The sequence below is a fragment of the Bombus vancouverensis genome, chromosome 7, assembly GCF_051014615.1.
Source record: "Bombus vancouverensis nearcticus chromosome 7, iyBomVanc1_principal, whole genome shotgun sequence".
Lineage (NCBI taxonomy): Eukaryota > Metazoa > Arthropoda > Insecta > Hymenoptera > Apidae > Bombus > Bombus vancouverensis.
The window spans coordinates 5679011-5705593 of record NC_134917.1 but is presented as its reverse complement, the minus strand read 5'-3'; the positions used below and the strand labels follow the sequence as shown (position 1 = coordinate 5705593).

The 26583-nt window shown below is 35.2% G+C and overlaps 1 protein-coding gene and 1 non-coding gene across 2 annotated transcripts; one reads left to right on the top strand and one right to left on the bottom strand.

Annotated features, from left to right (window-relative positions):
- The first annotated feature begins 5015 nt into the window (after window positions 1-5015).
- Window positions 5016-5087, top strand: TRNAM-CAU (transfer RNA methionine (anticodon CAU)). Its single transcript has one exon. It is a non-coding gene; the product is annotated as a tRNA-Met (tRNA).
- A 5114-nt stretch (window positions 5088-10201) lies between these two features.
- Window positions 10202-11590, bottom strand: LOC143302949 (uncharacterized). The gene is made up of 3 exons (XM_076620179.1): window positions 11517-11590; window positions 10810-10995; window positions 10202-10655 (listed from the first exon to the last, which is right to left on the bottom strand). Exons 2-3 carry the CDS (start codon window positions 10912-10914, stop codon window positions 10509-10511), a joined length of 252 nt encoding a protein of 83 aa, XP_076476294.1. The 5' UTR covers window positions 10915-10995; window positions 11517-11590; the 3' UTR covers window positions 10202-10508.
- Window positions 11591-26583: the final 14993 nt, after the last annotated feature.

Below are 26583 nucleotides of genomic sequence, written 5' to 3'. Positions count from 1 at the left end.
TCCTGCATCTCGTTAAGTGTCACGAAATTTGCATATTCGCAGTTTCTTACCGGCCCCCTCCGACAGTTACTCCCTTTCGGTGAGAATCTTGTGATGTAACAATTCGTCACGCTTCCAAGAATCGACGTTGAATAACAGTGCGTGAACGTCCGTGCCGATCGTCTGTTCTAATTTCTGCGATGCAATATTTTATACTCGAATTCCTATCAGCATTGTGTTATTAAGTCGTTAACAAACACTTTCGTTGGAAAACTTATGATGTCATTATCGTTACAGTACGTGTGGCATTTTGTGGTTCAATGAACGTTTCAGGTGAAGTTTATAAAATTAAATGAGTAATTATATTTTTAGTAATTATTTCATATTCTGTTACTGTAGCAGATGGAAGGAAAGATGTTACAATACATAGAATTACGTTTTCGATATATATATAATATTTTTACTGTTTTAACTATTCGAAGCCCTCAACACTTTAGTTTTGCTAATTGATACTATAGAGCGAATTCTTGCCATGCAAACAGTTCTTACGCCTTACGCCAAGTATTTTCCACGAAAAGCAAGGAAAAACATACACGCTTGACAGGTTGACCGTTCCACCTACCGTTTTAATCGAGCCGCTACTTTTTACGCCCTTTCAGAGTAACGCGATCCAAAAAACCAAGTGCACTGCGTAACCTGCTTGAATCGTTAATACTCGCGCATATTTGAGAAATTAACGATGAGTACCAGCATGGTGTGCGAAAAAATTGAAAAGTGGCCTTGCGCATTACTTCCGTACATTTTCTTTTTTACCAAACTAAAGCACGATAAAGTAGGCTAACGAAAAGTAATGTGTTACACTGTAATAACCTTTACAGGAACTTAAATGAAATCGATTTAATCTGTATTCTCGTATATGTAAATGCTCCAATTGCAAATAAGTTTCGCACACGTAACGGTGTGCACACGCGTAACACCAAAATGTAAGAAATAATATCGTACTACATTATGTAACGGCATGCATTACCATGCCGTAATGCCTACGATTACCTAAATTGCACACGTACAAAATTGTACGATCTTACCCACGACGATTAATAAGCGGCTGATTGGAAATGGTATCGTAATTGCATCTTACGTATGCAATGGTATTCCACTCGTCTAAATCAACGAATCTTCTCAGAACGGTATTTTCCATCAGAGAAACAATCGAACCTGAGAACCATTTTCCCTCCACCTAAAAGTATGATCAAGCATTCAGCAAAAACTGGTGGAAACGGAATGTTAATTTGTTTCAAGGAACTTTCTTCGTCGTGCAAGGTCTGCGTGCGCGTAAAGGGGAATCCCTTTTGCGAGGTTGCTACCACATCCTTCAATGTGCAGCGAATAGTAGAGTGCGTTTCAGAATTTTCCGCGGTGACCATTTACGTGCATCGACGTTTGTCCGCGTTTGGTATCACGCGTGGATTCCTTTTTCTGTTACAGCCACGGCTCGAATTTGCATTAAAGGAGTGACGTGACGCAGTGTACCGCTCTTCTAAATGCACTCCATTTCGCGTGCCCGCGCCTCACACAAACGCAAACACATACAGGCGGACGTACGAGAAGAGCATCCGAGCACACGAATGCAAAGAGTGGCCAGGATCGATGCGAGCCACGTGGGCGACTTGTTAAGTGCACCGTCGAATCACACCCAAGCTGCAGCTTCGTATTCTGCGTTGCACCCATACAAGAGTATGCACTTTGATTTAATGCTCCACGGAGCGAGATAACACCCGACCAGTCAAGGGTCCGATTTTTTTCGGGATAATACAAATGTTCGTACGCGCGCATAATGGCGAGCAAGGTCGCGCAGAGTGTGCATTTGAGTAATCGAGCATTGTGCTTGCATTACGAAGATGGACTGGAATGGAATGGGTACAGATATGCTTGTTTGGATAACGCCGCGATCTTGATTAAACGCTCTCCACCGTCAGATCACGGATATCGTTATTAAGAGATGTTTATTAAACATTGGTAGAGTGTCGTTACGAAATTAAATATTAATAGTTGAATAACGTACGTGATGTAAGCAGAAAGGAATGAAGTATAATAGGTATTCACCTTTTACCAAAAATGATATTATTGTAATTAACACGTTTATAAAAAGTTGTCATCGATGTATGTAAACGATTTATAACTCTATATAGTTCATGTTTGTTACAAAAAAACGAAATGAAGAAATGAAAGGGGAGCAACTTGAAGATTTCTCGTAGAACAATTTAAGGGTACGGTAAAGAAATTATGTTGTAACCAAATGCATAAGATCTAACATAGAATGAGTTATGAACGTTAATATGTTGTCATTTATTCTGGGATTCTGTGGGAGGGAAAATAATGTTGTTAACGTTTTCCTTTGTTCCAGTTGGAAACTAGATTTCAATTCCGGCGCGGACACCTGGCGTCTCCGGTCGTAATACTTTACGAATAATATTAACGACGTACCACGAAAAATCAACGCCTACATGATTTACGAAATGATAAATTAATTGCACAAAATATGAAGCTACTCGTGGATCCGGTTAGACCTTGTACAAATCGGTGTTCTATAGAATGATTGATGATTAATGCATGCAACTCTCAATCAGGAAAACAATTCAAAACCTTGGTGAATAATTGTTGTATAATTGCAGAAATTATCGAAACAAATTTGTAACAGATCAGCTTTTTTTGTATAATTCTTAGCTCATCTATTTTTCAATAAATTGACAAAGATATATATTTTTTCTCGAAAATTGTTAAAACATGTTTCTATTTAACTTATTAAATTCTTCTAATTCAATTTCATTATTTCTATACTTGTCGACATGTTGATAAGCCTACAAGATTATCAAAAATCCACTTAATGGATACTATCAATTAAGTACTGATAAATTAGTCGGTGTTACCGAGTTTGTATCCAAAATGTTTGACAGACTGAGAAAATCCCAAGAGACCAGTGGAACAATCAAACTTTGAGAGTGTCATTTAAATTCCCAGCGCAATTGCTATAATGTTCACTGTTCGCACCTCCCGTGCACAATATCAAACGACGACCTTAACAGTAAATTAATATCGATTGCAACCACCCCAAGTAATCAAACATTATAAATAATATCGTACATCCCTATAGACTTTATTATCAATTAATATGCTCATCTGAATTAAGTCACAATTGCTGACATGAATATTTTGCCCAATTCTTGATCGCTTCGTGTACCAGTTAGTAGCACGGTAACGCCAAAATGGGAACGGCAGAAGGTGGTTAATAATATCGGGACGATAATTATAGGGTGTGCCACGCATGAACATGACTTTTCGGCCATCTATCCAAAACTCGTAGAATCCTCGAACGAGTTCCACCTGCGCGGATATATGCGGTCCGGGGATTACTCACACGGCCTCCGAGGGTGCGTCGAAATAGAACGCTTAGTCAGATGTCACCAGGAACTGCATTGGGGGAGTCACCGACTCGCCACGCACGCGCGTCTTACTTTGTTACGCTTTATGTACTTGTCCAACGCTCTATGGAGGCTTAAAAGATCGCGGCATCGAAACGTGTCCATGTCTATGCGAGATGCAGCCGTGTACTGGGAACGCGATTATAACAGGCTATGGTTGGACAGGGTTACATTAAATTAAAACGTGATCCTATCGCGACCGATAGAAAGCCTGCTACTGCTCGCCAGAACCAACAGTTATCTCAACGTGTAAGCTTCAGACTCATGCAAAGCCAGAGAAATTGTATAGTGTTTTCATTCTCGCTAGTTATATGCGAGGATATTGAGAACACTATCGTTTGCAGTTCTGAAAAAAATGGAATATTCAAAGGTGATAATATGCTGCGGATAGGTGTTTGTTAGTTTAGAATTTATGAAGGACTCGGTGATAATTTAGTTATTCGTTAAATTTTGTTGTATTCTATACAGTATAAATTGTTTTCAAAGTATATTTTGAGTATATTTTTGTAAAATTATCAGTAGTATTATCGGAACACTTATTGACAGGACAATGGATTATCGGAATATTAATTTTGCTCAATGGATTGCAAACTAAAAGCAGTTCTTACATTTTCATTAAAAAATTGTTGTTCTCGTTTAATTCGTCAAATAGTACAAAATAAATGACTTTTCGTAAGAAAACATTATTCGATTATTTGAAAAAATCAATTGTATATTCGCAGCGTGTATCATGATTAATTCGCATAATTAAAGTTTGTAATCTCGTGACATGTTAATTTAAATAAATATTTTAAATTAACAATAATTACAATAACTAATCTATAGCTTCTTCAAACCTGTTGTCTGTAATTACAAAAAACTGAATGCACAACGTCAATATAGAATTAATTGCATGTTCGAAAGAACCGGAGTATTAGTGTGGACTAGCAATAAGGTAAGCTTCAGTTGAAGCACGTGGCTCGGTTGATACTACATATATAGGTGGAGGCTAGTTTAAGATTGCTGATCTTAAAAGGAGAGCACACCTGGATCAACTAAGATACTTATTTGCATCCGCTGCATCTCCATACTTCAGCCCAGGTGGTTAATCTATGTTGCACCGCTTAGATTACTTGCCTCAGGGTATATACAGGTAGCATCTTAACAAAGTTGTTTCCAATCACGTAAACATTCTTCCCTAAATTTATCTTAATTTTATATAATACGAACAAAGTAACTAAATTTAAACTAGTCTAAACTTCGTGATATAGTAATGCGAAAGGGCAAAAGCTGCAAATGAAAGATCTGAAACGACATTTGCAATTATAACTTTTATAACGATGACGCGTTGCCTATCTTCGTTGAAAAAATTTTTGTGTATTAGTAATTATGTAAAATAGTATTCTGTATAATTCAAACTTACATAAAACTTATATTTTCAAATAAATTGTGCATATTATATATGAATAAATTTATATATTTTACATTATGGTATTTATTTCTTAAATTTACTTACATTTTTTGTATTCCTATATTTTTATAACGAGTTATATATATTTATAAAAGTGTCTGTCCAACAGCAGAGTGGCGCAGTGGAAGCGTGCTGGGCCCATAACCCAGAGGTCCGTGGATCGAAACCACGCTCTGCTATAATGGTTGTATATTTTTTTTTCTTGTTTCAAATTTATGAGATTCTTTGACAAAACGAAAGTAAATATGTAAAATGATAGAATAATAACATTAATGACAATCGTTTATATCAGAAAATAAGCGAAATTCAACCCATACAGGAAAAAGCACCTCACCATTCTGTGCCTGGATTTTAATTCAATTGCGAGGGCGTTTAAATTTCAGTTTGAGTAATTTGCAATGCAAAAAGAAACAAGAGTGTGTCCTAAAGTCCCGTAAACTCAAGACACAACCGGTGAGCAATGACATGCACAACGATGGATGCCATTCCTTCGTCATTGTCCGCAAAGAAAAGATAAGACAACGAGTTCAGAAGTTCACGAGAGTTCACGGACGTAAATTTGGTGGGTGTCATATTCGCTTCGTGGAGTATCTCTTCAGAGTTTAAAAAGGAACTGCCTTTGACCGAAATATCTCCAGAAAGAAAAACACTGGTACTATCGAGTGGTATTCAGGATATTACCTTTAGACCGTAAAAAAATATTCATGGATCGTAATTTTCACCGTTACACATCAACTGATTTAGTGTATGTTTCTTTCTTATAATAAAATATATTTTAACATAGAATATTACTATAAAATAATATAGTTATATACGGTTGGTTTAGAAAAATTGTAAGAATGGAAATTCATATTTTATGATTTTACGAAATTGCATATAAAAACACAGACAACTTATCTATATAGAAAGCATCGGTTGTCACTTAAAATAACTAGTGCTTCTAAAAGCATAACTGGAGAAAAGGATTCCTGCAATAATTATTTTAGTTTGTTAGTTTACGACATGTTATTATATCGGGTAATATCCTTGTTCGAAATTAAAATTTTTTGATACTTTATGGACTAAACCGTCTTTCCATAATTGTTATGATATGTTCGAACAGAAAATACATACACTGAAGGTATTATCAACGTCCGCAATAGGAATAATTGATTCCACGCCGCTATCAAAGTATAAAAATAGGTTATAACAAAGTAATGGACTGAATTTATAAAGGAATAGAAAGTAGATAGTGACCAATGCACGGCGCCTACTCGCAAGTATTGATGGTATTTACTCGCGCTTCTTATAAATGGAATATCAATGAGATCGGGCGCGTAACCCTGGGTCGGCATTATTTAACGTGAACACGTCGTACACGTGACAAAGTGGCTTGACCGCTTGTCAAACAGGCACAAACATGAGCTTTCATGGCTCCAAAAGACCGGATCAGTACGGGTCGCGTCGCGTGGCGCGTCGTTACCGTTAAGCACAAGCATCGAATTTGCACGTGCTCGTTCCTTTATACGCACCCACGTTCATCATAAATCACGGGCGGAGCATTAAGGGCTTTGTAATTTGGTAGAACCTCGATTATTTGATTATACTTTAGATGGTAGTTCTATTTTGCGGAATTTGCGATTATACGATTGTCTATTAAAACTTTGTGCAGTTCGAAGTAACACGAAACATATTACTTAAATGAAAGGAGAAAAATAAGACTTGAGGGAATAATACGAGCAATTAGTTTTATTATTTGCTAACACATCATTTATATTCTTTTTATTGTCCTTTGTATAGAATGAATAATAATAAAATGTGACAAATTAATAACAGAAAGAATTTCTGATTACAACTATTAGAATATTTATTATTTAATAGATTGCAAAATTTTAAATTATTTTACTTTGACTTCTCAATATTCATATTTCTATTTCATATAAACACTATATAACAATGATAAAACTATTAAAATTTCCTTTTATAAGCATAATAATTTTGGTTAGGTTAAGGATTCAAATTTTCCGGATTACGCACTTTTTTCCTACTGCAATTAATGGTAGATCTCGCAATCGATATATCGATGCAATATGTATGGTATAATGTAATATACTTTCCGTATTACAAATATACTTTATTTTTGTTTTCTCAAATAAATGAATATTCAACATTTCGTTAGTTGTATAAGTGTAGAATTCATAATAACTTATAAAAAAATTAAAATAATAATTCAATATTTTATGCTTATGTAGATCTAGTTACATAACATAGAGTGTAAAGTTTATTGTGCATTTTTCTGTACAATCTGCCAATCAGCGTTGCGACAGATGATTTGTTACTGCTAGAGCTACAAGTGATGTAGATCTGTAGTTCGGCTGAATTCAAGAAGTAGCTTATACAATATCCGAATTAGACATAAAAGTAATTGAATTTCTTTATTCTAACAACATAGTATTTGAAGTTATGATTATGTTATAATAGATTCTAAGTGAGTATGAATAAATTCGAATATGTATTTATTGTATCAGCTAAATTCTAAGTTAACCTATTAAGAAAGATAAAAGCAATGTTAACCGGATTTTTTCATCAAAGGAATATCTAAAGTGATAAGAATAACATAGTCATTAAGCTATCCAACTTGTAATATGTATAAATATTTGTCGTTTCTGTTTTATGAAATGCACCTGTCGTTTAGTAATCAACAATAGATGGACAACCTATTCAGAACGCAATTCGATCTATATCGTTGTCGTAATATAGAAGTTTGGCAAGTTGCCATATTTTAAAGTGTCATTCGTGATTCGAATTGCGTAACGTCAGATTTTTAGTAAGTGTTTTTATTTAGTATATAAAGATGATTAAACTTGTGAGCTTATAAACACACAACACAAAAAATTGTTCTAACAAAATCTATTTAGGTGATCAAAGTCATTTCTGATATGCATGTATGTATAGTATATAGCATCTTGTTATAAGACACTCGTCGAATGAGAGTAAGCAGAATACCTAAATTAACCTTTTACTAAAAATACATATCTTGTTTGTCATAATAGTAATAGTAATGAGTTGAGAGCATATGATAATAATAATGAGTTTGTTGAATATTAAGTATTTAAAAATTATTAATTATAAACGAGATATGTCATTCCTATTTTACAAATTTGAAACCATTACTTAGCAACCGCCGCTATAATGATCAATCTAAATGTTCGTTATTAGTTCAAATATTGTGGGACACTATATGGAACAGACTGTCCGTGCTCTGACCTCGAAGGGGTGTTAAATTGTGTCAAATATCACATAAAGGTAATTACAGTAGTGGAAATTAGTAACAAACTACACCAAATAGTGTTCGGTTTTGGACATTTAATCAATTTCAATTTGAGCTCATTATTTTTTTTACAATTCAAGATTAAATGCAACAGAATAAGAAAGGTTAAACAATATGTTTCTGGTAATAAAAGTTATATTCTTTTTATTATTATTATTAAAATATACTTCAATATATTTGTTTTAATATATTTATAAATTACGATACAGAGAGAAGTATTAATCTGACTAATATTTTACGAAATTTATATTGATGCATAACAATTACTAGGCTTCATTTTATGATTCAAGATACCGATATTAGAATTTGTTCAATTTGTTAACGGTTTTAATACGCCATATTTGTAGTACCATACCATATCTGTAAATTATGTGTCGTATTTCATATCACTAAGATCTGTGTAATTCTTCTGAAGTAACGTTTGATATGGTAATTTGATTTGAAAATGCTAACATCACATTTATATTCGCTATAGAATATGTCGTGATTATTATAAAAAACAAATGGTGGGAATAATTAAAGTTGCTATTTTTCCAAAATCAGGCATCATAATAAATTACAAATTTTTGTATTTTGTCTAGATTCGTGCAAACTTACTAATGACTCAAAGTGAGTTATATCTGCGCCTCTAAAGTTAAATTCAGTCTCGTATTATGGGTGGCAAGGACTGCTACATTATCACCTCTATGACTTTGAAGTTACTTTCGTATCAGGATAAAGAAAGCTTGGCAGTTTCTTCGATGCAACGGTATTAGTGAGTGATACCAAAAACTGATTTCATTGCATGCTTATAATCTTGCATGTGGCATTTATATGTAAGACAAATTGATTTTTGAAGGAAATCAACTTAAATTAAAATTATAATAATCCTATTTTGAAATAATTGTTAGAATCAGATGTCAAGTTTTAAATTAACAAATTTTTTAAGCTATGTAATTAGCAATCTCTAGTGACATCGATTATCAGTAAAATTTATTGAGTTCCATAAATATTTTTCACTAATATATTCAGGTAATCGTGAATACAAAGTGAAATAAAATCAAATTGAGGTTAAGTTCGGCTTTCGTGAAGGGTTCATTGACCAAACTGTTTCTGAGAATGAAGGATCCCTTTTGTCTGGTATTCGGACAAACAATTAATTCAGGTATTTTACGAAGGCGCTATATTTGACCCAGATACAGATATAGTAAATCCTACCATGCGATCTAGCCTTCCTACAAGAGTCATGGATGCTGTCTAGAAGGCTCCGTGTATTTTACTTGTCATGTTTTGTTTTGGGCTGACGACGGCTTCTCATCTCTGGCAGTTATACGTTTATTTATATACGTAATCCTCTATCTTCCCTTCTCACCAAATTCTGTCACCTTCGCGTGGGAATACGATTAGCTTGCTAATTTTTACTTTGATTAATATTCATAAAACTTTCTTCTCTTTTCTCTGAAACTTAAATATTATTATTATTATTATTACATTAATATTATTATTAGACGGCCAAGATAATGGTAGTTATAAGAAATTCGATTTTAGACACTTACTTAAACAAAATTGAATTCACAAAATTAGAAAAGTACATTTAGAATGAATATCTTAAAAATTAAAGAGGAAAAGAAGGCATTTTTAAGTATCAAAATAATATACTTAATAAATATAAAAATATAATATATGTGTGTGTGTGTATATATATACACATATATATGAATTCAAATTCTCTGTTTATATATATTTTCGATTATTTTGATTTTTTAAATAGTCGAATAAACTGTGCAAGTTCTCAGTTTGATTAATGAATATAAAGTTTAGGTATCACTACGTGACGATGTTTGCTTTGACAATGTTTGAGGTTGAATCTTCTGTAATGTTTGCCAACTTGCAAAGCACCGTGACGAGAGCCGTTTGCGGTTCATCAAAAGTTTGTGTCGGGGTAGATTGGATAGACGTTCATTTCACACTTACGTATGTAGCTAATGAAGCATATACGCCAGATTATTTAAGTAGATAACATTTATATTATTTACAATATATAAACTAATCTTATTTTTATAATTAAATATATATTTTACTATAGATCTCATAGCTTGACGTACTTGCTGGGAATTTTTAAATATTTTTCTGATTATGAGATCTGCACAAATTGTAATATCTGATACCTATAATTGTTACAATTTACATAATTTATGTTATTTATGTGTTTTACATTCGTACAAATTTTGAATTAAGAAATTATGTCGATATAAAATTTAACTCGATTGTAGCGATTGACGATTATTCATATAAGATGTCTCATACAATATCATTTCTTTGGTTTATAAACATTCCATTTTGCCAATATATCATCCAGTTCAGCACACTTCTCCCGTTCTGGTACATTGTTACGTAGTGGGCGATCATTTGGATGAATTTTATGAACCAAAGCATTGTCATTTAATTTGTAACTTTCCTTAAAAAAAGAAAAATGAAATTTAGTTAAAAAAAGAAGTTACAAATTATACATTGTCTTGTGGATAGAAATTCAATATTGTAAACATGATTCTTTACAGAACTAGAGTATTTACTCAAAATAATAAGATTAGTACATTCAAGTTTTAGATTACCTGTTTTTGAGTTTGTTTCGTTGCTTCTGTAGCCGATTTTTCACGAGGAATTGGATCTGTAGCTGGTGTTGTGGATTCATGCTTAAATTTACTTATTCTACACATTTCTTGAAAGCTGTTCTTGCAATTTAAAAGTTGTGATTGATATTTTATGTTCTTTGGCAAGCACCACACACCATAATGTACCTGAAATAATGAAAATGCACACATCAAATATTAAATTTCCATTATATAACGGTCGTAAATCGATATTAATCCTACAGCCATGTTTCCACAAAGATTTTGACATTGATAATGTTAAAATAACCTTTGTATCTCGCTAGATTTTCATATACAGAATAGACTGAAAATTTACATCTTTTGTTTTTGAGTGAAGCATTTTGTTTTAGACAGAACTGCATCCTAGTACTCGCTGTTTTATACATATATGTATAGATTACTTTAAAGAAATTTTAGATAATTAATTATGTAATGAATATAATCAGTAAATATCAACACAAACTTTTTTCAGAGGTCTACAACAGGACGTTTCATTAAATAAAATTTAGGTAACGTTAATTAAATACCATCAGGCATCTAAAAACTCAATTGCCTACGAATCATTGTACATTTCCCAAAATCCAATCACAATCATTTTTTGCTCTCTTTTGAGCATTTAAATGCTATTTTATATAAATTAGAAGGGAAAGTGGAAAGAATTGTGATACTTTGCAATGCAGACATAGGTATCCGACGTTTCCGTGAAAGACATTGTTCCTTTTGCTCCCGTACTCCCGTACGATCGTGTTACCTGTGCCACGGTTGCATGACGTTAACATTTATTTATCTGGCCGAGTGATGCCGGGTTAACTAATATCAGATACCAGATATCAGACGAATAAACAGAGCTCTGTGGTCGATGGTAACCGAAGACGTTTTATGACACCACAGCCCCTGGCTTCCTGTTCCAAGGTTGCTCGCCAATCACCCGATATTGTTCGTAATGATCTATTTTTCGACGTCTATGGATCGGAATCTATTTCATACGCGGAAGAACGATCCTCGTCAACGGAGCAACCGTTATAGATCGCGTGATTTATTCATGTTTTTCTGTAGATATAGTTTTCACTAAAATTTCGAATTCTTTGCACTCACTAATGTCTACCTATTCGTCTCTTCGTTGTTAACCCATATATCGACCAGAAACGCGATTCATTTCAGGGTTGATTTTGTAATTTAATATTCTAGTATGATACTCGTGTTCGTAAAATTTATAATATGTATTTTGTAAAATTTGTATTATGATTAAACAAATGAATGAATTGTACCACTAACAAAATGCAATCAGTGTGCAAGGTGAATCGACAAAAAGTAGATGAAGCAAATATTCTGATTTTTATTTGTACAGATCACACTATGTATTTGCGGTTTCCACTATAAAATGCATTACGATCGAGAAGTTATTGCATGCCTTGTGGTTGGATGCGAAGCAGAGAAAGCAGAAGACACACAAATCAAAGCGCAAATCTACCTCGTATTTTATACGGTCTGAACGAGTGTTTTCGCGATATTAGAAAATAGAACCTGTCGTAGTATAACTATTGTCGCGTCTACAAAAATGGTCATTAAAGTTAACTTTTCTCTCGTGTATTTCGTCTTATTTCGTATTTTATTCAAAATAAAAGAGCATGAAAAGAAAAATGTAAGATTAGAATTCAAAATATCTTCGTTGTTTGTAGGAAAATAAAAAATAATGTGAGTCACTCTATACAAGTTATACTATGAAGTTTCATCGCACTGTGTAATAGATTATTCGGTCAGTAGAAAACGAATATTTATTACGAATTTCTTTAGATCTTGTACAGATACCTGTTGTAATAAGTACTCTAATTGGAAGACAGATGCCTCGATTAAAAAAACCAATATGGTATCGACAAATAAAAGTTGCGTCACTTTCCAACGGTTCTAGACTTGACATATTGATGAACAGAACGTGCAATCTCATCTGTTCAATATATAATATAATTCCATCATCATTTAGTTTAGTTTCTACAAAATTTATTTTATAATAAGAAATTTTATAAAAGAATTTATCGTTAGAAAATCTCAATAGTTTTTCAGAGAAAAATTTGTGAAGTTATCCAATAGGTAAAAAAAGTCAAAGATGCGAAGTATATATTTATCCTGTATTAAAATGCATTACTATTAAATTAAAAAAACATTTTTTTTAGAGCTTTCTAAACAATCCGATATTTACTTCTACCCAATTATGGTATCATTTATAGACGCGTACGCGAGATTGGTATAAATCACGAACGTATCGTTAGAGGCTGCCGTGTAATCAGTGGTATTATTTAATGAGCCAGTAAGACTGGCACGCTTTAGCGCCGGTTCACGTAATTGCGAGAGCAAAGCAGAGAGTTGCGGAACTTTGGTGGCAGCTGGTCTCTCGGGCGCCTACGACAGGCCGACGACGACGATCTTGCGGGGGATAACGACAAACACGAATATAGGTATAGAGCGTAGAAAGCGAGACGGGAGAATTAGCCGATAAAACGGGCACGAGTACGTAATGATCGCCGGCACATAAATTTAGCGAGGAGACGAGGCGAAAGACGAAAATCCCAGGCGAATAATCCAAACGTGATGAATGCCAACCGGCTTTACTTTGGAACGGGTCCACGTGCGCTCGGCTCTATTCGGTCCGGTTCAGCCACGTCGCGATATGCACCGCCGAACCTAGCGACGAAACGTTCTAACACGTTTCGACATTTGACATATGCACCCACGTGCACCTGCTGACGTTTCTTCAACTCTCTGTCGTATCGATTATTTTCATAGCAAACGCGTAAATGAGTCTATTACGCGGGCCTTGCTTCGACCTCGGGCCTCGCTTCTTCCTGCATATTAAATTTGTAAATATCGTTATGTGGAAACATAGAAGAAAATATATAGAAACAAGGTAAAAAAATTTTCTTTTTTTTTTGAGAATGAATTGATTGTTATTTGTTCATTGCATCAATTTGATATGTTGTGATAGATGTACAACGATGTATACGTTGCAATACCTATAAGAAAGTTTGCTGGTCACTTTATTATTTATGAGTAACACAAGGAACCTTATATCTGTACTTTCTTTTACTTTCGACAAAAGATCTCTCAAATATAAATATATTTTCTCATTATATTGACTTAACAATTTAATATTGGGAGACAAATTCGGTCGAGTAAACGAAGGACCACTGAGGTTAAAAAACACTTACTTTTACGCATGGGAATTTATTCTGCACAAGATTATATCTAAGAATTTCTGTCATTTTTTTTCAAGTGTTGTATGACATTTCATTTAGCATAATAACAATAAATTATCATAAAACATAGAGAGATTAAAGTACATTAAATGCGTTGGGTGCTGTAAATATTGTAATTGTATTCTCTTAAGGAAATCAACAATTTGATAAATAGAAAACTAATATTTCACTTTTGGAATGTAATTTACTCTAAAATGTTACTCTTCTGGTGAGATCGAAATACCGCGGTTGGCATCGAACAAAAGTTTCGTTCGCTCGATATCTCTTTGACCAATAGCCATATTCATTATTTCCGCTGTCTCGGCGAACCCGAATTTCGCCAAACAGAGATTTCTTTCCAGAGTGATTTATTGTATCGTGGTGGGCGCAGCGAACGTTCCAGGCGTTTTGGCCCTGTTACATTCGTTCGCTTGCTAAGTCATCTAGTGATATGTTTGGGAATTTACGGAAAGAGTGTTTGCTAGTAAGTTGTCGAATTTAAATTTTTACGCGTTCGTTATTCCTTTTAACTTATTTTATTAGAAATGTAACTGAATATACTGCCATGATTTTCTTGAACGTAATGCGTATATCTAGTTTCGTATTTGTTCTTTGGAGTGTAAATGAATTTCAGTATACTGCAAGTGATATTATTTCATTTTCTTCTGCTTTTGAACAAATGTTCCACATCTTAACAAATTACATTAGACGTGAAACCATTCAATGTTTAACGCTTATCCTAAATTTAAAGTTAGATTCATTGGAGTATCCGCTTCGATTAACTCGTAACGCATTTAGCGGAGAAGAGTTAAAATGAATCGCGAAGAGTTAATAGGAGTATGGCTGGTATCGAAATGCGCGTATTACACAGTACCTACAATTGTACCATAATTGCACTGTCGACGTTATGGACAACGATATTAGATAGGCACGCCAGGAGCAAGCACGCGTGTTACTTTGAAACAGATAACCGTGTATAATGTCGAGTTGTAAACACGTGTATCACTATGCAAGAAAGTACTCTGTCATGACTGTATCTGGCAAACTTAGTTAGTCACATTAATATCGTGAAGCTTTAAGAGATAGGGTGGTATTTAACAAGGACAGAATTGCTACAGGAAATTAGATTTATAAGAATAAATGTCATCCATCTAATCTATGCTATTAGTCTTGAACATCAGTGATTTATTGCGAAAATGTCTCTTCTACTTGTTAGTTATGCAGTCATATTATACTTACTCGGAGCAAATTCAAAACATGTGGAGAAAAATTGCGATACTTCATGTCCTAATTAGAACACAAATTATGAAGAATATTGCATTCTGCGTAGTACTTACATGCTCCAATTGCAATTTAATGAAACTGAAGACAAGTTTTATTTTTTATTTCTTCGAGATACAGTCGTCCTACCGTGTCTACGTGACTTTTTGTGTCAAAGCAATAAATTGCAGAGATTGCTATCGATGAAGTTATATATTTTTTGCTTTTATTTGTAATTACTTGGCTGATTACTTATCGTTAGGTTATCGATGTATATAATAAACATTTAGAAACCTTTCTATACGCTTCTATACGCTTATATGCTTTAAACGACTTTTAAAACTTAACAACTAAGCTTACTTTAACGCGATACACTTACGATACGTATGCAAGATATTGAATTTATCAAGCAGTTTAAATTTGTATTTCTACATTGTACACTAAGTAAAGATTGCCAGTTTGGTAGAATTCAGGAATGGTATACAAATCATAGGCGTGGAACGCCGAATACAGAAGTTCAATGTCCTATAAGTAACTGAACATTTAAATCGTGTTTCGCGATAAAAACACATCCCGAAATAACAATCATAGTTCATAACGACATTGCATAATGTGTGACTCGAGTGTTGGAAAAATGAAGCAATGTAAGTCGTATTGCCGGCGCCAAGATTCCTAGGTGGCCTTTACCGCTGTACGCTTCTCTTTTTCCGTAACTACCTAACTACCCTTGTCAGGTTTCGTACTCAAAAGCTTTGGCAGGAGTGAGGCAATTTATTATTCCCTTTCACATTAAGTTACAGTTCCGTTGAACTTTGATGTTTCTTGTCATTTACTGTTACAGCATTCGTTACGTGCTCTTGTTGACGGAAATAGATATACGTATAATCGTAAGAAATATCCGCTTCACAGAGATTTCTTAATCACACCTCATTAGTACATATAAATGGAACAGCGGAAATAATTGTTTTTGTATCCTCGATACATAATTATATTACGTAAGTTGTATGTATAAAACGTATTGGAATTTCATTAGCACTATGATGAAACACAACTGTCATGAGTGAATTGGTCAAGTTTGAAATCACTCTGAAAATGTATATAGCGTTTACAAGATATTTACTGCTTATGTACGGTTGCCTTAAATATTAACATTAGGAAAAATTATTTAGATAAATAATTAAAAATTAATATTAAATAAGTATTAATATTAGGACTTATTAATATAAGGAATAATTGACTGTTTAAGTACCCTGCAATATTCTATGTACATTTGCAGATTTTTTTCAAACTTCAATATAACCAAGATAGTCGAATCTGGTACAATGCTTGTGTAATTTTAAAATATTTCGTATAACACACATAATACTTTCATGAGCTATTGCATATTTTTTAAAATAATACACGCTTCGCTTCTTCTTACAGCATCAATCTGTGTAGTAAGACATATACATTTAACGAGAATTTCCTGAACGGAGCAATGGGAGATTCTTTTAACGGTGCCAAGATTCCCCTGTTATTGTTAATGCTCAAGTTCCCCGTGTTAGGCAGTGACTGGAAAGCATCGTATTTGGAAAATTCTTCGAATTCTTAGAGTACAATCACATCGTGTTTCTCGTCTAGTTTTGCCCTTCAGAAGTGAAGGCAAAACCGTGGAGAGGTAGAAATTTAAAAAGCTTTCAACTTCGTAAAGGAAATCGATGTCGTAATCTTTTACTATCCAATACAGAAATGGACCTGGTGCTTTTACTCTAATTACGTATTCCATTGATAAATCTTACGGAACGAGAGAGGAACTATAAAGAGATGGAAGATAAGGAGAAGATCTCAGTAATCCTGTTTCGTAGGCGATATGTCCAGTTTACACTGGTTCTAAACGCGTCGTCACTAAGACACAATATGTTTATAGCTTGCAACGTGAGTTGCATCCACTTGGCGAACTCGACGATGGATATTATTTACGCCAATTACGGCGCCAAGCCTAATTACGTATCACCGTGCCAAAAGAGAAATTAGACTGCCACTTCTAATAATTCCGAATTACCACGGAGATCTCCTTAATATCTCTTTAATAAACGTGATTGTCAAAAAGAAATTGTCCATGGCGATAACATTATAATTTTCGCATCAAAATAGTTATATACTGTCCTCTTTCTCCTCTACATTCTAGAGTTTTAATCCTATCAATTGTAAATAATCATTTACAGATTAAACGAATTCTCGTTCCCATTTTGTTACATTTTTTTTTTAAATTCTCGCTTGATAAGTTATTTATATCCAAACATTCCCGGTGCAAAATTAGCCAACAGCATTTCGCTTAATGAAGTTTCGCAAAAGTATCTAGAATGCACCACTCGTCGTTAATGCCTTCGCCACCTTGGCGAGCCAGTTGGCGAGTAATGAAATTATTACTCGCTACCGCGACGATTCCATACAAAGATGTCTTGAACGTTTTAACCGATCGTCCCTGTGTACCTTTAACTATTTATAGTATGTGACGCGTATCCAACCACGACCAAAGGATTTATCGTGTTGCCGAAAGCCGCGTGAAGCATTTCCCCGAGATAAACAGGCTCGTTGTTCTCCAGCAGTTTTATAACGGAAATAGATTCTTAGAGAAGGAGAGAAACTGGCTTAGCCTCGCTAACATCGACCGCGTATTCAGACATCTATATACCTTTCGATCGTTTCTCACTGTGCAGCAATAACACCGACACGGCGAACTAGCAATCGAAACGAGAATACGCTCGAATCGCTCGTAAAAGTCATTCCAAATTCATATCTACGTCTACATTTACGATTGCTCGGTAAGACGGACCGCGCCACTCGTTTTCTCGTTGGCTCGATAGAGGAGGTGCTGTAAAATTTTCACAGTCTCTTGATTACAGTCTACATGGGCCTGCTATCGCTATACACAAAGACAATTTGTCCCGCACTAAAGGGAGTAATATTAACTTGGCCGATGACCATGATTACGTGTCCGCGAAGGTACAAAACACGGTGAACATGCAACGATATTTCTTTCTCTCAACGACCAAGGCGGCCGCTATTTGGAGGCGTCCAATATGTTGTGCCGGCACAGGAATCGGTTGACATCGGGCTGGTTATTTGGGGACAGAGAGAGGCACTATCACGAATATAAACATCCGACGACCGCGATCCTTATGGTGGCACAGAGTTAGCAGGCGACACAACGTGTCGTTGCCAAGAATCTCACATCCCTGCAGCATCCGCCTTGCTTGTGCCAAAGCAACGTATCCCTATACGCTGTTTCTTCTTTATCCCGTTTTTCTATACTTCCTTGTTTTTTATCTAGTTTTGCTCTTCATTAAATCAATACTCTTTTGATTTCCATTGATACAGATATACGATCATGGTGCACTGTCAGCGTAGTTCGTGAACTGAATTACATTCTGATTCTAGCTTCTTCGATCTGTTTGTTCGAGAAATGAATAGAATCATATTTCTCCATTTTCTTTTTCCACTTGTCTAAATCGTGGTTCCTTTACAGTCAGAATATGAAATATTCTTATCCTTTCTCCATTGCGCGATTGAATAATTCATCGGACAAATGTTGAACCGTCACTTTTACCTTCGCGTTTCGTCACACTTCTTTCTTCGTATTCTCGTATTTTTCTCACGTTTCAGTGAGCTTCTATCTTGACCTGGGATATCAACGCTTCACGGACGCTTTTCTCTTCTCGTTGACTCGGAGCGTTGAAAATTTGGTAGATTTAGATGGACAGAAAACGTGTAACGATAGATTACTGAGGCACGTAGGTAATACAGGACGCGATCTTCTCTTCCTCATAGGCTTGACGGCGAATAACAAGAGGCAGAGAAACGTCGACGAACACGTAGGGCCGCGACAACAACGAAAACGAGCAAGCCAACAAGCGACGTCTTCATACCAGAAGGCAGTGATGAAATAGCGTTATGCATCAACGTGATATTCGAATTTGTCGTAATTCGTATCGCTTAATGGTACCTACACACCGGTTATTTCCGTGAACACCTCTGATGAATCGATGCCACTGGATATTGTACCTACTGCGATTCTTGGACCGATTAAAGGCAGGCAGCTACCATGGAACTACCTTGTCTTTGATCTATTCTGTTCGATTTATTTCGTAGCTGCTGGTTAACGTAATGGATTACAGCGAAGATAGCTACGAATGGCCGATATAAATTTCTTCCGAGTAGTCGGCGTTACGCGAATTGCTTTAATGGCCGATGACTTTTTTTTTTGTTTAAGCAGGGTGATTAATTAGTAGACTGCGTACTTTAACGCATTTGTGGAAAATTCAAAGGTGTAAAGATGCATACAATGTACACAATACACGAAAATGTATAAAGTATTCGCGATATAGTATCCGTTATAATATTTAATGGATGAAATAAATCTTTGCCTAGATCCTACATAATTCTTTTAATTATTTTCATAAAACTATGAATTTGCACAAAAGTTCGTAGCCTGTTAATTAGATTCATTCGTTTAACGAACATGCCGTAGATACCAGAACGTATACTACATACATGTACTACAACATACTACTATACAAGATATAAATTCATATACTGGAAATATAAATTTTCACTCTTACGAAAATACTTTTCTATCGCAAAGATTATTTTCAATAAAATTATCAGTTCTTAACGAGCACCGTACGAGAGGAAGTTTCAATGTGTATTCGTCGTGCTCGTGCATCGAAACCCGCAACTTAATCGAACAGCGTCGGTGTCGTGTTTTATCAGGCCACGGGTTCAAAACGTGCCCCACCGCGACCGAGCCACGCGAAGTTGGCCTCAGGGCAACGATATCTCCTTGTAAATCTGGCTTAAGAATCCAATTTACATAATTAGGGCTGTTTGTATACCGTTGCTTTTCCTTTTAGTTCGAGCGACTCCTCTCTATCCGGAGCTCCGCGTCTGCGATTACGTTCGCTCCGAATATCTCTAGTTTACGTGAGAAAACAGCTCGACGTTTATTGCCGGTAATTACACTTATCGAGACTTTGTAAAAGGTGGTTAATCGTCAACCTTTTGTATTTTCTGGTGATAATTAATGAAATCGTAATTACATGGAAAGACGCATGGAAAGGAGATTGATCTAACGCGTGATATAAATACGTAATTATGAATAAGTATGTACAGAACTGAATATATATGTTTCAAAATTTTAATTAAAAATTATGCAGAAGTCTATGTTTGTTAAATGTTCTTCTCGTTTGTAACATCTTTTTACTAGTTAATTATTGTGTTAATAAAATTAGGTAACTTTTATTTCGTGTTTCGTGAAAAGATTTGATATTGCAAACTTTCTTGCAATAGTTGCAACATTCTTAAAAATTCGTAAAAGATCGCTGGACCTGTTCTGTGAGAAGGTCACGAGATTTTTCCAAGTCCCGGAGCAGGAGGTCGAATCGTTTAACAATAATTACTCTGGCGTAGCATTCGACTCACGAGGTAATTGTTCTCGAGACCCTTTCAAGGAAGCGAAGAAAATACTCTCTAAATTCGCACAAAGTCCCTCGGTGAAAATTTGTTCCTTTTTATTAATGTTATACTTCGAATTAAGGATTTAATAAGCTATGTTATATACAATTTTATTTAATGATTATAAAGAAGTATATCGTTAATTTAGCTTTGATTTCTATTGAGTACCATCTCTAATTGCGCTTCTCTGGATAATACTTTCCCTATTTTACTTCATAAAATCTAACGTATAAGCGAAACAGTTAATAAATTCATATTACATCGTATAGTTAACTGCTTCAATTTCCTGTTAAACACTAGTCATTAGCGTCTTACGAAACGTAAATCATGTTAAAATCAACACACGAGTAATCACGGGAGCTGTACTCCTTTTTTCTCAATATTATAAAAGTATTTTATTAGGTTGATGCGTATAAAATGTTCCTCCGTGATTTAAACATGACGGGTCAATATCACTTATCAAATCTTTTCTTATCAACCACATCGAAGATGAAGAAATTTGCTATAAATCATACGTCTATTAAATGTGAAGAAGATTTATAATAAAAATATTATCACTTCAGATCATATATCATGAATAATTGGAATATGTGTGTAAATTTCTTATGTGTGTTTTTATATGAATTGAAATTTAAAAAAATATCGTGAAAATTATTCGATATGGAAATATACAATCCACTATCATCTAGACAATTTTTTTGGAACATAAGTTGTATGTATTTAAAAAGAACTATACGAGAAAATCATACTGAATCGCTTGCAAACTTTGATATGACATGCTGTTAATTTATTTGAAAAAGCTACATTTCATATGCATCAATTTGATGTATCTTCGGCGTTTGATCAATCTACTGTGGACACTCAGCTCTGTGAAAAACTTGTGGTAATTGCGTGAAATCTGGAAAGCATTAAATTAAGTTTCTGTTTACCGATCTCCCACTCGTTTTCGATTTACGGATGCGTCGCTTGTTTCTTTTCACATGGCCGTGTCGAGTTCCGATATCATATAGAAGATTAATAGACAGACCAATAGACGGTCGAGTGGAGATGAATGCTCATCGTAAAGAGAATATAAATAGGGGCAGAAGAAGCCCGAGAGGTAGAATGCGGTCTAATAAATCAAAAGACGATGCATCGGCCTGTATCGGCAGAGGCACGTACCTACTTACTTACAGTAGTACTCACGGACGACTCACGTCCAGCACTTATCTCGAACTGTCCGGGGGGACTCAATTCGCCGTAGACGACCAGTCAGACAGATTGCTCGGCAACGTGTCGTTAACTTACACGTTCAAAGGCTATGGGGTTACTGTAGCTAAATTCTCGCTTGGCGCCAACCGCCTAACTAGATACAATACACACTTTCCGCGGTAATTAAAGTATTTTGCGTTTGTCGTGTGTGTCCAACGTGCCGGACTATGCGCAACCTTTGAGATTCCAGGAAATTATTTGAACGGGTCTCAGTGGCGCGTCTCAAAGCGAAAGATAATTGGCACAGAGTTAGAAAATGAGAAATTAGAAGCAAAACTAAATTTGTGTGAAATTAAGATTTTACATTGTCCAATTTTTACTTCAGTTATATCTGGTTATAGAAATTCAGAATAGGGTTAAAATCAATTTGTACGGTGTATACGTGATAAGAAATGATTTTGTAATATTTATTTCGCAAACACACGTGAAAATAACCGGGCACAAAGCGACACGATTTGTAGGCGAATACCATTTAAACGTGCAATCATTGCTACTGTTATTAAGTAATCCAATACTTCACGTTTCACTTGGTATTTAGCAATGAACCGATAATTAAAGATTTTTGTTCAGGTAAAATAATTACGTGACAGCATGCATTTTCATATTAAAGGTCCTGGTTTATCACACGTTTGATCTCAGAAAGATTGAGCCACACCTCGAACCTTAATTCCATTCAAAGATTTATGACAATAAAAAATAATGAATTCAAATATTTAAGAATCGAATTGAAAAACATTTCAACACAAATAATCTTTTAATTATAACGATTCCTTCTACGAACGAAATTTTTTCATATTTAGGTATGATATTACGAAATTCAATGAAAGCTCAATATATACATATTCGACATTCCAGAATCAGAAAATTACAGATTTCCATCATGAATTTGCATGTAATAGCACGGTGTTTGTCAAGCAAACAACATGATTGATCTTAATTGTAGCCTTGTGTGCATTCTATTATCCATTGGCATTTGCATTCATCGTGTTAATGTACGAACCAGTATTCGTTCGAGTATTCTATCGAGAACTGGAATTATCATGATAAAATAATTTTTTTCTAATAGCGAGTCGTTTTCTGAAAGATGTTTCAAATTAATTTCTAACAAGCAGGTAGATGGTTTTTTTACTGTTACCGTGACTAAACGCGGGAAAATGGAACACGAGGAACACGATTGTTCGAAACTTACTCTTATTGTACACCAGTTCAGGCTCTAACGCCACGAATCTACACAGCGTTTCTTTCACTAGTAATTAGAAACGGTTACCGCGATTACGGTCTGTGAGCCAGACTTATACTTCTTTCAGTCGTCTCTATTAGCGCGCCGCTTTATTCCTCAATGTCGAACGTTCCATCGTGGAGAGAGAGAGAGAGAGAGAGAGAAAAAAGAAAAAAGGAAAAAATGGAAAGAAGGTGAAACAGAAACGCGCCTCGTATTTGGGATACCGTGAAAAATACTCGGACGTTTGTTCGGTTGTGAAACTAATTTTATTACCGGTGTAATAATATCCGGCTAGCAGATCTATGATGTCGTTTCGCGTGGAAATTGTAATTCCAATCGGAAGAAAAGACCATAAGCTTTTTTCCCGTAGTGCGTTTTAGTGGAACGAGTTCGGTTCTCCTAGAATAAGTATTTACGTAGGAAAGGTTTACCGATGGAATCTGGAACGAATTCGTTCGAATGTGACGAACGATCGAACTCTCGATGTTTATCATATTGTTTTATTCATTCGACTGTTACCGTCTTTACTGTTCCGTATCCTGGCGAACACAAAATGCCCATTGCAAGGAGAATAAAAAAGGAAAGTCGGGACCATGCTCAATTATATTACCTTCCTTCCTTCGCTTTTTAAATGTCCAGTTAGTTTTGACTATGGACATTTAAATATCAAAGTCCCCCACAGGAAGAGAAAATGTCCAAATAGAAAATATAATACGCAGAAATTTTTCAAATAGCGTCTTCGATTCTACGATTTTTCTAAATGCATTATGGTACACGTTAACGATAGGTTAAAAAGTGAAAGCGTGGACAGCTGTGTTATTCGATAACGATGATAATAAATACCGTGAAATCGCGATTCGTGTACTAGTGTCATTGTTAAGAACGATACTTTCTACTTCTCACAAGAATCAGTCGATCAAATTGAAAAAAATTGTAGCCATTTCGATAGATGCTCGAATTATCCCATGATTGTTCGACTCGAACGCGACTTTACCCTAATTGAAGTGGCTCGAGTTTCCACAGTTAGATCAAAATCGTTGGATTTCCCATCCTCTCTGTTCGAATTCGTCGTGTGGGAAGTACAACTCCTGATTTGTTGTGTAACCAGACGTGCAACGTACTTAGGTATACCGCACAGGTTGAGAAGATAAAAAGAGCAGCTGCATGTGAAAGTGCAAGAAAATCAGTGGGAATGATCAGCGTTAAGTATGTTTTCCGTTCTACGAGTATAATACCAATGTACATACATACGCATCGTACGTTTGTCGAACAACAAAAGGACAAGATCCATCGAACACATTGTCTTCAAAATTTGATGTTTCGCTCGATCGATCGAAATCGATAGTGAAGTGTCAATGGGGGAATTATGGTAGTTAGCAGCGGGTTTTATGAAGATTTCTTGACATTTGAATTTTCGGAGTGAAAGTATTACACCCACGTAACAAGCTCAGGTCCCCTCGATGTGATTTAGTGTCAAAACGTTTCCATGATTGAGTAAGTTAATGCATTTCGTGGGAGGCGTAGGCGTGATGATTTGTAGCCGGTCTTTAAGTGGCCATCACCGATACCGTACGTAACGGTTTTACGATATTTCACGTACAAATCGATGGCGCGTATTGTGTCACGATACCGAATGCATTCCAGATTTTCACGTTGTTCGTGACTGTCGTCTAACGTCACGTTTATTTCCTTTTATCGGCGTTTCGCCAACGAAATGCCTTGTTACAAATTTAAACAACATCGATGAATTTACGAGTTTCGCATCGAATTTGTGGATTTTATGATTCTACGTATGGCTGCCTGTAGCAGCTTTGTATTTTATCCTCCAGTATTTGTTTCTATTTGAGACGTATAATAATTGAAATATCCGTGGAAGTATCTGGTGGTAAAGGAGAAATTATGCAAATAAAGTTTGCATAAATATGAATAGTTCGAGCGAGATAAAGAAACGATAAATCACGAGGTGGTGTAATTCATATTATAAATATTTGATAATACCCTCGCGTGTAGTATCGGTATACCCAACAAGTTCTTGTTGATCGTAAAGTCGTGCCTATTGTAAAAATAGTCGGCGAATAATCGAACATCGTGGAAGACGTATTTATTCTTCGGTAGTAGATATTCTTGCTTGACTGCAGTCGCGGAACGGAGTACTTGTTGCTACTTATCCTACAACTTATTTTGCAACCTGGTCGAGGATTGCGCTCGAAACCTTGTAGCTTCATAACGTACAATCGTAAACTATAAAGCTCCTGTGACGCGCTATTAAACTACATATGCAGTAAAGTTCTTGACCTCGATACTAGTTATTCTTTAGAATCTCGTACACTTTTCTGTTATAATTAGCCAGTGGAGTTTCAGCAAATCGAAGATCAATTAAAGTCCAGTCAAGAAGATATTTTATTATTTTTATCGCAATTGTAATCCCGACAATAAATATCGCTCATTAAAATTCTAGTTATTATTTTCTTATCGTGCCCGGCATCGCACGACACATGGAGAACTATAAAAGGAAAACGTAGATTGGCCAATATTTTGATGTTGACTAATTAGTATTGCGCATCAGCGCAATAACGCTTTCGAAGAACGTACTACTCGTTGCCGTTCTTTACGATATAAATTTACTGCAATTCGCAGAGATCGCTATCCGTATAAGGATACCGTTCTTTTTCTTTTTTTTATCGGTCATACTTCTTGTATCGACTTGTAGGAATCGAAAGACACTAATTGCGATATTAATAGATTAGAACTGTTAATATCAAGGACAGTTATCTTTGTGCAATTATTTCTTTATAGATTGATTCTTTTCGTGATGTAAGTGTACGAAGTGGTTACGAATGAACATTGTGAGAGGCTGTTTGTTCAACAACCGTGTAATTATTGGAAAATATTCCTGTCATACCATTCACTTCCATAATTCCATACATAAATGCCATACGTAAGATCGCGTGCTTGTCAATTTGTATAACCAGCTCGTCGAGTTATCCAGTAGTCGAGTTTCCGACTGATATATGTACATCATTGTTTCAACATACTCTTATTAGACGTCTTTGCATAAAATCGGATATGAACTGTCATTGCGGATAGATCGAAATGATTTTTATGCAAGGGCAACGACACATTGTTTTCCTTTTTTTCGGGCTACGTAATAAAATGGAAACGCAAATTACTTGTAATGAGAATTCCTGCTAGGGGCAGAGCAATCATTAGCCTGGCCTGTCATTAATATTAGTTCGTGAAGCAAAGTGGAACTTCCGCGTTCTGTTTATATAAATAGTT